Source organism: Carlito syrichta, unplaced genomic scaffold (genome assembly GCF_000164805.1).
Source record: "Carlito syrichta isolate Samal-C Ts95f unplaced genomic scaffold, Tarsius_syrichta-2.0.1 Scaffold261395, whole genome shotgun sequence".
NCBI classification, from domain to species: Eukaryota; Metazoa; Chordata; class Mammalia; order Primates; family Tarsiidae; genus Carlito; species Carlito syrichta.
The window spans coordinates 221589-235286 of record NW_007205491.1 but is presented as its reverse complement, the minus strand read 5'-3'; the positions used below and the strand labels follow the sequence as shown (position 1 = coordinate 235286).

Genomic DNA, 13698 nt, shown 5'->3' with positions numbered 1-13698 from the left:
TCTACAATAAATCAAAAAATCAGCTGGGCATGGTAGCACATGCCTGTAATTCCGACTACTCGGAAGGCTGGGGCAGAAGGATCGCCGGAGCCCAGCAGGTCGAGGCTGGGCGACCAAGTGAGACTCCAACTCAAAATAATAATAATAATAATAATAATAAACCTTCAAGGACCTGCCTGTTACTACAGATGCTTTGATGTCCTAGGAGATGGGACAGGGCAACTGTTCAAGGACCTGATCCATAAGAGAGAGCACAACCCTTTTAAGCAGGAGCCAACTCCTTCCTGGCCCTCAGCCCCCAACACCTACCCCAACACTCCCTGGCATTCTCAGTCCCACTGGTCTGTGACAGAGGCCTGGCTGCCCACTTAAGGCCCCCTGGGAGAAAGGTCACTGCCAACCCACTAGCAGAACACAGGAGGACAGCCTCACACATGCTGACTTTCATAGGGACACCAAGACTCAGAGAGGGTGAATGTCATGCCCAAGGTCACACAGCAATGAGTAAATAGTAGAGTATACCTTGGGGCCCTCCTGAGATAGTACATCCCAGCAGGGTTGTACTATCTCCCCTGGCCTTCAGCCAAAACTTGCCCCTTAACTGCAGGGATGGGGAAAGGGGTGAAGCTGCGCTGGTTGTGAAGCTACGGGCCCAGGGCCCGCATGAAAGGGATCTCCTGCCTTATGAGCCCCTGAACAGCTCACACATTGAGCAGTCCAGCCTCCTGTGACCCGGCTTCTGTCAGTATAGCGCCCCGCCTTGCTGGAGGCTCTTTAGACCAAAAGACAGACCCTTCTCCAGGTGCAGAGAGATTGGGGACTCAGCTGTGGCCTCAGCCAGGCGCAGCCCAGCTCCCGGCAGAGAGGAAGGCTGCTCAGTCGCTGTGGTGACCTCAGTCACACAGAACTCTGGAGATCTGTGTAGTCCAGTCTCTGGGGCCTGGCCTCCCAGGGGCCTCATCTGGCACCAGGTCTCCTGGGAAGGAACAAGCAGTTCCTCTGAAGTAGAACTAAAGATGGGGCCAGTCCCAGGAAGGAGGAGGCAGTCTCCTGAGAGATGACCCAGCCAGAGCCCCTTGGGGAGGAAGAGAGGGGGCTGGGACAACAGAATCCTTTGTTCCCCTCTCAAAAGCAGCCACCCTGTCCTGCCACCCCCTTCTGTTCTCCACCCCCCTGCTAGGATTCAAGCCACCCCGGGACAGGACCCAGAGGAGGGAGGAAGGAGAGTTTCCAGAACAGTCTGAGATGACACCTGTTCTAATCCCAAGCCTCACATGGGAAACAAGGGCCCATTCCCAGGAGCACCCTGGGGTCTGATGGGAGAGATATCTTTCCTTCAGAAAGCTCCAGTCTGATGAGGGAGACACAGGCCTCCCCTCAGGGGCCCCATTCCAACAGGGGTGGTCCATCCCCTTCCCTCAGAACTTCCCAGTCTGGTGGAGAAGTCATGCCCCACCCCTCTCTCCTGAGCACCCAGCCTAATGTGGGAAATATCGTGTTTATTAATGGGAAAGGCCTGACTTCAAGACTTCAGGAGCTCCTGGGCTGATAACAGAGGTAAGAAGAGAAGAAAGAGTTCAGTCCAGTTCAACAAACCTCTGCCAGGCATTTCCAAGGAACCAGCCCAGCAGTGGGTAAGGGACCAGGAATCGGGAAACAGAAATAGCCTGAACCAGCTGGGGTGTGAATGAATGAGTAAGAAAGTCCCTTGAAACCCACCCTCTTCTGCACCCAAGGCCTGCTGGCCAGGGCTGCCCTTCCTCCACAGCCTCAGCCCTCACACCCCATACCTGCACCCAGTGCACCCAGCATCTGCATCTTGGCTTAGGCTCTTCCTTCCTTAGAACACTACCCTCCTGCCTAAGCTCCCGTACCCTCCTCAGCTTAGCTCCTCACCTGAGTCAGATACCCCCACTCCCCAGAACCAGGTCAGTGTACCCCTCTTCCTGGGACCAGCTCACACTTCACCAATGTCCCTCCCACCCCTCAGCCTGAGCCTGAAAAGACAGCACAGGGCAGTGATCTTCCGCCTCTGAACAGAAAGCAGAAGAAGGAGGTAAATGGGATGAGCTCCCCAAGGCCCACACCCATGGCACCCTTGCCCTCACTGCCCCCAAGCCAGGGCCTTATGCCCTTCCTCCAAGAGGCTCAACCCCATCTCCTGGCATGTAGAAAGCAGGGTTCCTCCCTCTCACTTCTGCCCCCTATAGCCTACCTTTGCCCTCACCACTCCATCAAAACCCCAAGTCACCAGCCTCTGCCTTCCAGCTAAATCCAAGGCGTCTAGCCCAGCTCATCCTCTATGGGTCCCTCCCTCTTCTCTCTGTCCCTAAGCACCGGTGCTCTTCAAGGCCCTGGCTGTCCCTGGTCACCCTCTCTTCACACTGAATACCTTCTCCCTGCACGATGTTATCCATACTCCCCAAGTCAACTGGCATTCAACCCAAAGACTCTCAAGCCCCCGCCTCCCACCTTGATCCTGCCCCGAGTCCCCGATCCATCTATGCAGAAGCCTCCCTGCATCTACCTCAACCTCCCACCCATAGTTGACAGTCTGGCTCCTCTGCCAGGCTGCTCCCAGCCCTGCGCGCCTCAGCCAGATGGTCAACATGGGCATTCTGGCCGGGTAGAGGCCAGGACTCCACTGGGAGTGTGCTGACTCCAAGCCTGCTGTTCTTCCACTGCCACTGCCCTAAGTATCAGAAGCCCACATCTCAGTACCCCTGAACCCACACCAGTGGGAGACTTCAATCTCAGGCAAGGAGGCCCAAACTTGGAAGAAAGAGAGCTGGGCAGTCTGAAGCCCAGAGGCCAGCCCAGAATCAGGGATCAGAGACAGTGGGCCAGGCTCAATGCTACTGCTTCCAACAGCCCCAGGAATAGTCCTGGCCAAAACCACAGGACTTCCCCATGTTCTAGCCAAGACAGGTCACACAGGGCTTAACCACCAAGAGAAATGACAGCCAAAGTTCACAGAGAGCTGGTGATTACACGTCCCTATGACAGCCGCCCTCCTCTCCCCCAAAAAAGAAGAGTTCATAAACATCTACAGGAAAGGAAATTTCATTCCATCCCATTGCCTCCCAGGAAGTCCCTTCTGTTGTCTAAATCTGATCCTCCACATTGCCTGTTGAGTTAGTGGGAACAGCAAGGCCCATAAAGATTGCATAGCTTGAGGCTGGGGCTGCCAGACAGGCCTACTGGGAGCCAGACAAATCCCCCTTACTCCGGGCAAAGAGAGGTTTTTGTGGGCTGACAGGCCTGGGTTCACATGCTCGCCAGCTGAATGGCAGTGGACAAATGCTTAATCTCTCCTAGTCTGTTTCCTCATCTGCAAAATGGGGTCAATAATCCCTACATTACTAAACCACTGGAAAATCCAATGAGGTTATGCCTGTAATTCTAATGCATACCAGGCACTCAGCAAAGGTCCAATAAATAGCAAGACTGACGGACTTCACATTCTTATTCACATTCATGTTTCTCAGTTCCATCCTCCCTGCAGCCTTAGCTCAGAGCTTACAGCCTTAGTTCTCAGGCTTCTCCCCTGCCCACTTCTAGGCCTGCTCCTCCCCTCCACCCTCCTTGTCACTGCCAAAGGCATCTGTCTGAAATGAAAATCAGCTCCCTTTCCTCTTCTCTGGATCACCATCAACCTCAGAAGAAAATCCTCTCTCCTCTTCCCAGGCTGGTGGTGACCGGCCTGTGTTGACCTCTTTAAGGCTAGTACATCAGCCCCAGCCCAACCCCCAGGCCGCACATGCGGCCTCCTGCCTCCAAGCCTTTGCATGTTCTGCACCTTCAGCCAGGAATGACATTCCCATTCCCACCCCCTGGGCTGCCCCATCCTTCCAGGTGAAGCTCAGTAGCTCAAACCCCACCACCTTCCCAGAAAGCAGCCTTCACCCTGCCGCCTGCCCGGGACTGGGTTGGGGACTCTTCCTGAGGTCTCCCATGGCACATGTCACCTGCATTATAACCACCTGCTCTGCTCTAAATTCCTGGGGACGGAGTGGACTCATTCATCTCTAAGTCCCCAGTCTCCAGGCACTCAGAGACACTCATCACATTTGGTGAATTGGCATGATTGTTCCCAGAGCAACTTGCTACAGCAGCCATTATTCCCCTGCCCTGTGTTTAGTCCTGTGTAGGTATTTGTTTCAGCCCCTGGGAGTTCTTGGAGGCAGTGACGGTTTCTGATTAATTTTCATTGTGATTTTTATATAGGGGTACAATTCCAGATGAAGGGGTGGAGGCGATGACTCTTGATATTGAGAGTCGCTGAAAATTAGATATTTGCAAGTGTCCTCTTCTAAGTCTTACAGAAAGTAGAATCCAGTGACTTACAGAATACTAGAGGATTCCGCCCATTATTGATTTTGCCCTGCTCTTCCAAATTATTCAGGAAACTAGAAAGGGAGAGGGAGACCTTGGGGCCCGCAGGGGAGCCTGAGGGGGAGCCCAGGGCCACCACTGACTGGAGTTTCACCAGGCCTTGGCTCCAAGCTTCAGGCGGTACCACTTCCCCCGCCCAGGGAATTCAGTAAACACAAACAGAGCCTGAAAAATGTAAGTATTGATAGCTCCAATTTACAGATGGGAAAACTGAGGTTCAGAAAGGGAAAGCAATTATCCAGTTTCCCCAAGGTCCACCAGTGACTTAGAGGCAGAGCAGGGGGAGTAATAGGAGTAATACTAAAAGCTCTGGCCCCAGAGACAAGGTCTCCAACAGGTGCCCAGAAGCCCACAGTGTCCTCGTCTTGCTGACAGCCCATGCTGCAGGGAAGCAATGACGCTTCTCCCCAAGTCACACAGAGGCCCAAGAGGGGCTGAGTCACCCTGATCACAAAGCAGTACAGGAGGGACAAAGGATGAGGGATTGGCCATGCCTTGCAGGAAGAAAAAGCCCAGCCTCATCAGTTAAAAGGTTCTCAGGCATGGGGGAGATAAATGTGGCGGGGGAGGGAGTCTCACACGTTCCTGCTGAGGACAGAGGCCTGGGTCACAGTGCTGGCCAGCCAACTGCAGCGGGGACTAGCCATCAAGGTGCACACAGACGCATCACCATCTTCTGCCATCTCCCCGACAACCTGGGCCTCCAGCACAGAGCAGGGCGCCTCTCCCTGGTCGTGAGAGGCCAGATGGTGCCCAAGGGCCAGCCACAGAGACATGGACCAAGTGTGCTCCTATCTCTGACCCCTCTGGATCTGAAGCAAATCAAGTGACCTCTCTAACCCTCTGGTGTCTCCGGGGGAATACAGGAAGAGGGAAATTAACCTCCTGGAAGAGCTGTCAGGAGGATGGCAAGGAAGAAGATTCTAACCATTAAGAGCCTAAGCTGCCTCTGAGCCTCAGTTTCTTCTTCTGGAAAATGGAAATAATCTCTGGAAGATGTTTCCGGTGCTGCTGAGAGAGTCTCAGATGGCAGTGGGTGAGAAATGGCTTTGTCAGTGGCCCCGAAAGGGGACACCCACTGGGGTGGTCTCTCTCTAGTCTGTTAGTTCCTTCAGGGGAGAAACGAGTCTCACACATCTTTGATCCCCAACACTTTGCCTAGTATGCAGCAGAAGCTCAATAAATAAATGTTGGAAGCAAGGAGAGACGGGGATTGGGGAGAGAGGAAAGAGAGGAGAGAGGGAAGACAGGAAGGAGAAGTAGGGCACGAGGATAGGGAGGATAAGGAAAGAAAACCAAGAGAAAGAGAAGGTGTGAAGGGGTCAGAAGAAGAGCCCAGGGAGGGACTGCTGTTGGGTTCTTAAGAGGGTGATGGGAACCTGGGGGGCAAAGCAGAGCCCCTGACCAGGGCTGGTCCTTTCTGAAGGGCTGCTTCTGCCTCAGCCCTCTCCCTGTTTTGTCCCAGTTCCCCCTTTGAGAGTCTTTCAGGTCAGGTTCTAAGAAGACAGGAGAGGCTCCCCCAGCCCTCAGATCAAAACAGCTCCTGGCCAGCCCTCCTCAGGAGGTCACAGGGAAAGGGAACTGAGCAAATGGATGGGACCTGTTTTCCCCAGGTTGGGGGGGGTGCGCCTCCACCCAGGTGATATGAGTGCATTTCCACTTCTGGCCATGTGGGGCCTGGAGTGAGTGTGTCACTAACCCTGGGGGCTGGCAGCTTGTGTCTGTGGGGTGCCTGTGTGGACATTAGTCTGATGCGTGTCTGTGGGGACCAGTGTTTGTGTGGCCTTGCGCTCCACTGTGTTAATGAGACATGTGCCAGCACAAGTATGTGTGTCAGTGAGGGTGACGTGTGTGTGCCAGCAAGACTGATTGTTATGGCGAGTGCAGGTGACAATGTGTGTGTGTCAGCATATGTCCACGAGGGTGTGTTAGAGTTGGTATGTGTTGGAGTGCGACCTGTGCATGCCAACAAGGCTGTCAACAAGAATGTGTTAACTGACATGTGTGAACCAGGGAGCGTGTGTGACAGCATGTCACTGTGTGTGACGAGTATGTGGCAGAGGCTGCAAGTGTGTGTGCCAGCACACGTGTGCCCACGGGTTAGTGTGTCCCTGTGTGTATTGTGTGTCAACCTGCCCCCGTGCGTCTCTGCGTGTGCCAGCCAGTGCTGGGTGTCAGCGAGCCAGTGAGTGTGTGTGCGTGTGTGTCCCTGCCAGAAGCCGCGGCCCACCTGGGGAGCCCGGGTCCTTGCCCTCCCTCTCGGTCCCTCACCCACGGCCCCTGCGGGCGACCACACAGGAGACCGGGTGCTGGGGTGCCCGCGAACGCACAGCCGACTGGAACTGGAACCCGCGCCGGTGCCCTCGCCCAGATGGCCCCACGCGCGCCGGGCCCGGCAGTCGCCTGCACTCACCGTGTCCCTTTGTCGCCCATGGTCCTCGGCGGCCGTAGGGAGGTCCGCGGCGTCAGCGCCCAGGCTGGAAAATCCCCGGCCAGCAGGAGGAGCGCGGGCCAGCCCGCTCCCGGCTCCCTGCTCCGCCTCCTCCGCTCTCCCGGCCGCAGCCGCCGCCGCCCCCGCCCCGGGTCCCCGCCCGCCCGCCGCCCGCCGCCCGCCGCCCGCCGCCCGCCGCGGAGCCGCACAGCGCCGGGGCCTCGACCAGGGGCGTGGAACTGTGCGGGTGTGAGCGTGTGTGTGTGAGCGTGTGTGTGTGAGCGTGTGTGTGTGTGTGTGTGTGTGTATGCGCGCGCGCGCGCGTGTCTGCATGTGCGCGCGCCGCCCAGAGCAACGGGCAGAGCGGCGGGACGTGTCAGGGCCCCAAGGTCGGCATCTGGGGCCACCGGCTGCGTCCCCGAGTGAGAGTGGGGGCGCACGGCTGTGTGAGAGGTCCTATGAGGGGGTGAATGTGTGTGGATGGAAGAGTGTGCACGTCTCTGTGCAGTTGCGCGTGTGTGCGCACGGCCGTGGGTGCGAGCGCGCTCTCCCGCGCATGCCGGAGCGGCCTTTGTGTGTGCGGGTAGGGGGACGCCGCAGGCCCGCCGACCCCAAGGCCGAGCACCGGGCGGCGCCCCTAATTGGTGGGAGATTCAGGGATGCCTGGCGAGACCCTCACCCCTGTTCTCCACCCTCCTCCCTGTTCTCCACCCTCCCCCACCCAACCCCACCCCCACCTCGGCCTCTTCTGGAGAGAGAACACCCAGCCATCCAACAGACAGGAAAAGGGGGTGGAGGGGCAGTAGACTGCGTAGACACTGGGGAACCGAGCAGGGTGGGAGGGGGACCCGAGGCTAGCAGGGGCGGCCGGAAGGCGACCCGGGAAGAGGAAGCTGTGAGAAGAGATAAGGAAGGGGACAGAGCTGGCCCGCTGGGCCCTGGGAGGTCAGCTGGGCCGGGCGATATCGCGGGAAGCACCGATGCCCAGCTCTTCTGCCTACTGTGGCTGGCCCTGTTCATCAGGCCTCCTAGAACCTATTTTCAGACCTGTAAAGTGGGGATATTAATATCAGCTTGCAAAATTGTTTATAGGTTAAAAGAACTCTGGCCGGGCGCGGTGGCTTAAGCCTGTAATCCCAGCACTTTGGGAGACCGAGGCGAGAGGATTGCCAGAGCCTACTGGTTCAAGACCAGCCTGGGCAACATGGTGAGACCTTGTCTCTACAATAAATTAAAAAATTAGCCAGGCCTGGTAGTGCGCGCCTATAGTTCCAGCTACTTGGAAGGCTGAAGCGGAAGGATTGCTGGAGCCTAGCGAGTTGACGCTGGGGTAGCTGTGAGCATGCCACTGCTCTTCAGCCTGGGCAATCAAGTGAGACTCCAACTAAAAAAAAAAAAGAAAGAAAAAGCACTCCCTTGTGTTTGTTGGCCTCCCATGAGTGCCTCCATAGAGTAGGTGCCCAATAGATATTAGCCTACTCCTCTGCAGGCCTCGTGATGTCCCAGGAAATCCTGCCTGGGACCCCGCTTTGTCCAAGGTCCCTTCCTGCTTTGCAGGTAGTGAGGGTGTGGGAGGTCTCTTCCACACCCTCACTACTGGGATGTGGCTGATTAGCCCTGATAGGTCCCTAATTTTGGAGTATTAGGGAAAGGAAGCCATCATTTACTCTGATGCTATTGTGGGTATGTAAACAACTCCTATAATTATGCTCAGAAGCAGTTACCTATGCAGTTTATATCAAGCTGATAATGATAGCCCAGTATAATTACCATAATTATGTCCAGATTTGGTGAGGGGTGGAGGGAGGCTGATGGGCAGGCAGGGTGGCCCATTGGGCAATGTTAGCAGCAAGGAGAATATGGATTAAGGTCCAGAGGCTCCCTCCTAGTGTAATTCTCTGGGCTCACTCTCACCCTCACCTCCACAAGGGAAGGAGAGGAAGCAACTTGTTGTTTCTGCAGGGGTCAGGGATCTTGAAAGTCCTCCATGATAACACAGGAGGTCCCCAAGCAGGATGGAGAGACCGGGTTCTGCTGCTCTCACATCACAGTGTCTCCACCTATGAAACATGAGTTTGACCAAACCAGAGGCTCTCTTATGGTTCTCTCCATGCTGATGTCCAAAGTACCTGAATTTAAAAATTCAAGCAGGCCAGGTGCAGTGGCTCACACCTGTAATCCCAGCACTTAGGTAAGCCAAAGCAAGAGGATTGCTTGAGCCCAGGAGTTTGAAATCAGCCTGGCCTCTTAGAAAAGCCTCTTCTCTACGAAAAATAAATTAGCCAGTTGTGGTGGTACACCCCTGTAGTCCCAGCTTCTAGGGAGGCTGAGGTGGAAAGACTGCCTGAACCCAGGAGGTTGAGGCCGTAGTGAGTTGCGATTATGCCACTGCACCCCAGCCTGGGCAGCAGACTGAGACTCTGACTCAAATAAATAAAAATAAATAAGTGAATTTAAAAATTCAAGCAAATCCTTCATTCTACTCAACAAATATTTGTGTTTGTTTTACTATAAAAACAATATTTGTAATTACTTCCAAGTATATCCAGAAAAATGCAGCAAGTGGTTTCAGGTAGCCCTGCCCCTACACACCACTTTTGGGAGCAGTTTGGAAAGCAGGGCTTGAACATTTAGGGACACTGAACAGATTGGTAGACTGCGGAGTCCACATGCAGGATTCTGAGTCCTGTGCAACCATCCCCACTAGCCTGTAAACTTCATGAGGGGGTGTGTGGTATGCCTGGCACTGCTCGGTGCTCACCATTCAATGTGACAAATGCTCTTTTCTCTTTTTATAAATAAGCAAACTGATGTTCCGAGGAACTAAATTGTTTGCCCAAATCCATAGCCTCCTCTGGACCTTGGCCTTTGACCTCCCTTCATCTAGCCCTTCCCAAAGGGAAGAGAATGCATAGTAGAGCCAGAACCTTACTTGACCCTTGATTTACTCTTCATTCAGTAACTGTTTATTGAATGTGCCATGTGTGGTTCTGGGGACTTAAGATTCAGAGGTCAATAGGAGAAATGGAGCTTTCATTCCAGAGAGGGATCTAGGATGGGGAAGGAGGGGTTAAGGGGGTATTTTGGCTTTACCTGTCAGGCTCTGTGGAAAACACATTTAGGTATTCCTTGTGTAATCAAAATTAATACAAATGCAAAAGTAGTAATGTTGGGCAACCCTCTTGCCGGTTCCCTCCTGTTGCCAGGAGCTTTCTTGTCTTCTAATAAATACTTACTACAAAAAAAAAGTAGCAATGTTGAGAATTCTCTGTGTATCGACAATATAATCTCAGGCAGTAATATGTGTTAAGAAGGAAATAAGGCCAGGTGCTGTGATCCACACCCGTCATCTCAGCACTTTGGGAGGCGGAGGCGAAAGGATTGCCTGAGCCCAGGGGTTTGAGACTAGCCAGGGCAACTTGGCAAGACCTCATCTCTACAATAAATTTAAAAAATTAGCCGGGCATGGTGGTGCATGCCTGTGGTTCCAGCTACTTGGAAGGCTGAAGCAGAAGGATCCCCTGAGCACAGCAGGTTGAGGCTGCTGTGGCCATGAGTGTGCCACTGCACTCCAGCCTGGGCAACAGAGTGAGACTCTGACTCAAAAAAAAAAAAAGAAAGTGAAACAGCTAGGGGGATATGTACTTAGCAAAAGGCCATCCAAGGAGATGAGCTAAGACCTGCAGACAAGGAATCAGCCATGTGAAGGGACAGTCAGGGTTTGAGCTGCCCAGGCAAAAGGAGTAGCAACCACAGGAGCACAGGAACAAGAACAGTGTGCCCGGGTTTTGGTGAACAGGGAAGGAGAAGAGCAGAGGAGGCAGTCAGGGGCCAGATCCTACAGGGATTTTGTGTTGGCAGTGAGGAGCTTAGGGGGACAGTGGAGTGCAATGGTATGCTCACAGCCACTGCAGCCTCGACCTGCTGGGCTCAGGTGATCTTTCCACCCCAGCCTTCAAAATAGCTGGAACCACAGGCATGAGCCACCACACCTGGTTAATCTTTTGATTTATTGTAGAGTTGAGGTCTTGCCAAGTTGTCCAATCTAGTCTTGAATCCGTGGGCTCAGGCAATCCTCTCACTTCAGCCTCCCAAAGTTCTGGGATTACAGGCGTGAGCCACTGTGCCCAGTCCTACTTTTTTTGTTTTTTGTTTTTAGTCGGGGTCTCACTCTGTCATCCAGGCTGGCATACAGTGGCATGATCATAACTCGCTGCAGCCTCAAACTTCTAGGCTCAGATGATCCTTCCACCTCAGTCTCCCAAGCAGCTGGGACTACAAGCGCGGGTCACCGCACCTGGCTAATTTTTTGACTTTTTTATAGGGACAAGGTCTTGCAGTATTGCATAGACTGGTCTTGAACTCCTAAGCTCAATCAATCCTCCCGCCTCAGTCTCCCAAAGTGCTAGGATTACAGGGTGAACCACCGCACCTGACCTTGCTTTACAATTTTAAAGATCACTCTGGCTGTTGAATGGAGATGACCTGGTATGACACAAGAGCAGAGGCAGGGTATCCCATTGCTGCAGCCATCGAGATGGAGGTTTGGCAGCAACAGAAATGAAGGAAGTAAAGGGGTTCAGGATGGATTGGGAAGCAGAGCCGACAGCACATGCTGAAGGTCTGGCTGGTGATAGTGGAGAATGCAGGATAACTCAGAGGTTTGGGGCAGGGTCTGTTTGTTCCACCCTCTGTGGAGGCCACCTCTTCATGCATTTCTCCAAGAGAAGTCATAGTTGAGAGGACTGGAGAGCTCCCTACTTCCTGTCTCGACCCATTTGTAGTACGTCCGCCACCTGAACACCAGAGTAACTTTTTTTTTTAGTTGGAGTCTCACTCTGTCGCCCAGGCTGGAGTACAGTGGCATGCTCACGGCCACCACAGCCTCGACCTGCTGGGCTCAGCGATCCCTCCGCCTCAGCCTTCCATAGCAAGACCTCATCTCTGCAAAAAAAAAAAAAAAGTTTTTTTTTAATTAGCCAGTCATGGTAACGTGTGCCTGTAGTACCAGCTACTCAGGAGGCTAAGGCGAGAGGATCACATGAGCCCAGAAGTTCAAGCCTGTGGTGAGCTACTATTTTCCCACTATACTCTGACACAGGCAACAGAGTAAGATTCTGTCTCTCAAAAAAAGAGGGTGAGGGAGCGGAAGTACCTAAACCAAGGACATAGCAAATGAAAGGTAGAGTGAGGCTCTCACACTCAAAGCTTTTGCTTAACTGGTCAGATGGTTGAATGTTAGATTGAAGCATGAGTGAGTGGGTGGTAAGTGGGTGGATGAGTTTTCAGCTCCCCCTGCTCAACAAAGGACCTGAAGCTCCTTTGAGATGCTGGAAATTAAGAAACTAAGTAGCTCCCTCCCTCTACCCAACCAGAAATCCGAGTGTGATCCTTGACTCTTCCCTGGTCCACCGCAGTCCGTAACTACCCAGTCCCAGACTTCTACCTCCTAAGTTTCTCCCAAAAAGCCTGGAGAGGTAGGCAGGAACTGGACCATGCTGGGTCTGGAGGATTGTGTGAAGAATTTGGTCTTCACCCAAAGATCAATAAAGAGGCGAAGTGGAGAGGTGACATGCTCAGACACGTGTTTGGAGAAGATCACTCTGACTGTTGTGTCAAGAATGGATTGGACATGGGCCAGGTGGGACGCCAAGGGGACCAATGAGAACATGGCGTCAGCAGTTCAGGGAGGAATGAGCACTGCATTCCAGGGAGAGGACACACAACAGCTGCAAAGCCAGGGAGGAAGGAAAGGGCATGTCGTTTCGGGGGAATTCAGATGGATCTGTAGCCAAAGCACGGATGAGGAGGGGAAGAACTGGAAAGGAAGATGAACCATATCCTCAGGAAGCAGGCGCAGAGTCGGGCTGCTCCCTGGCACGCCAGGGGCTGCTATAGGTGTCTGATAAGACCTCCAGTTCCCACTTCCTTATGATGGGGTTACTGGCATGTAACTACCACTAGGTAGACAGTTCAAGGTTCTTGTGTGTAATCACACCAGACCTAGCCCTGTTGCTACCCCCAGAAACTAGATATGGCTACTGCTGCTTCTGTCACCACGATGGAGCCTTTGCTGACCCTGTACCTTTAAGTCAAAGTCCCCAATGAATGTGATTGAGTCTAGGTGATGTGCTCCTGCCCGGGGCCACAAAGATGCTTAGAAACTTCATAGATGGCATTTGTCATTTCCTCACTGGGAGGCAGGCATTGACTTACGACAAGATTCATAGGCTGGAGAACTTCCCAAACACAAGAAAAGAGTTAAAAGGCTGAGCAGCTAAAAGAATTGAAGTATCCACTTCATCGTAAAATGTAAGTGGGTGAGTTACAGGAACAGCTCAGACTGGGAAGCAGCATGAAGGGACAGATGCCCTTGCTAACAGAGCAGCCTTTGCCAGGATGCCTTGGTATTGTTAGCCTTCTCAGAAAGAGAGAAAATGCTTCTGACTCTGATCATGCTGGAGTATTACCCCCCACCTGACTCCAGATAGCAACATAAACGCTGGACAACATACAAAAACAAGGGTTTGAAGGCACTGCCGAGCAGACAAAGCCATCCAGAAAGGGAGAGGATGGCACCCCTGGAGATGAACCCCCACACTGAGTGCATCAACATTTCTTTTTTTTTTTTTTTAATTAGAGTCTCACTCTGTTGCTCAGGCTGGAGAGCAGTGGCACCCTCATGGCCACCGCAGTCTTAACCTGTTGGGCTCAGCCTTCCAAGTAGCTGGAACCACAGGCGTGCACCATCATGCTCAGCTAATTTTTCTTGATTTATTGTAGAGATGAGGTCTCACCAAGTTGCCCAGGCTGGTCTTGAATCCGTAGGCTCAGGCCATCTTCTCACTTTGGCCTCCCAAAGTACTGGGATT

General features: G+C 53.3%; 1 protein-coding gene across 1 annotated transcript in view; it reads right to left on the bottom strand.

Annotated features, from left to right (window-relative positions):
- ARRB1 (arrestin beta 1) overlaps positions 1-7068 on the bottom strand; it is an 89328-nt gene extending 82260 nt beyond the window's left edge. The window contains exon 1 of the mRNA XM_008052193.2: positions 6809-7068. Coding sequence (XP_008050384.1) covers positions 6809-6828 — 20 coding nt within the window. The 5' untranslated portion in view covers positions 6829-7068. The remainder of the gene's footprint in view (positions 1-6808) is intronic.
- Between the last annotated feature and the right edge of the window lie 6630 nt (positions 7069-13698).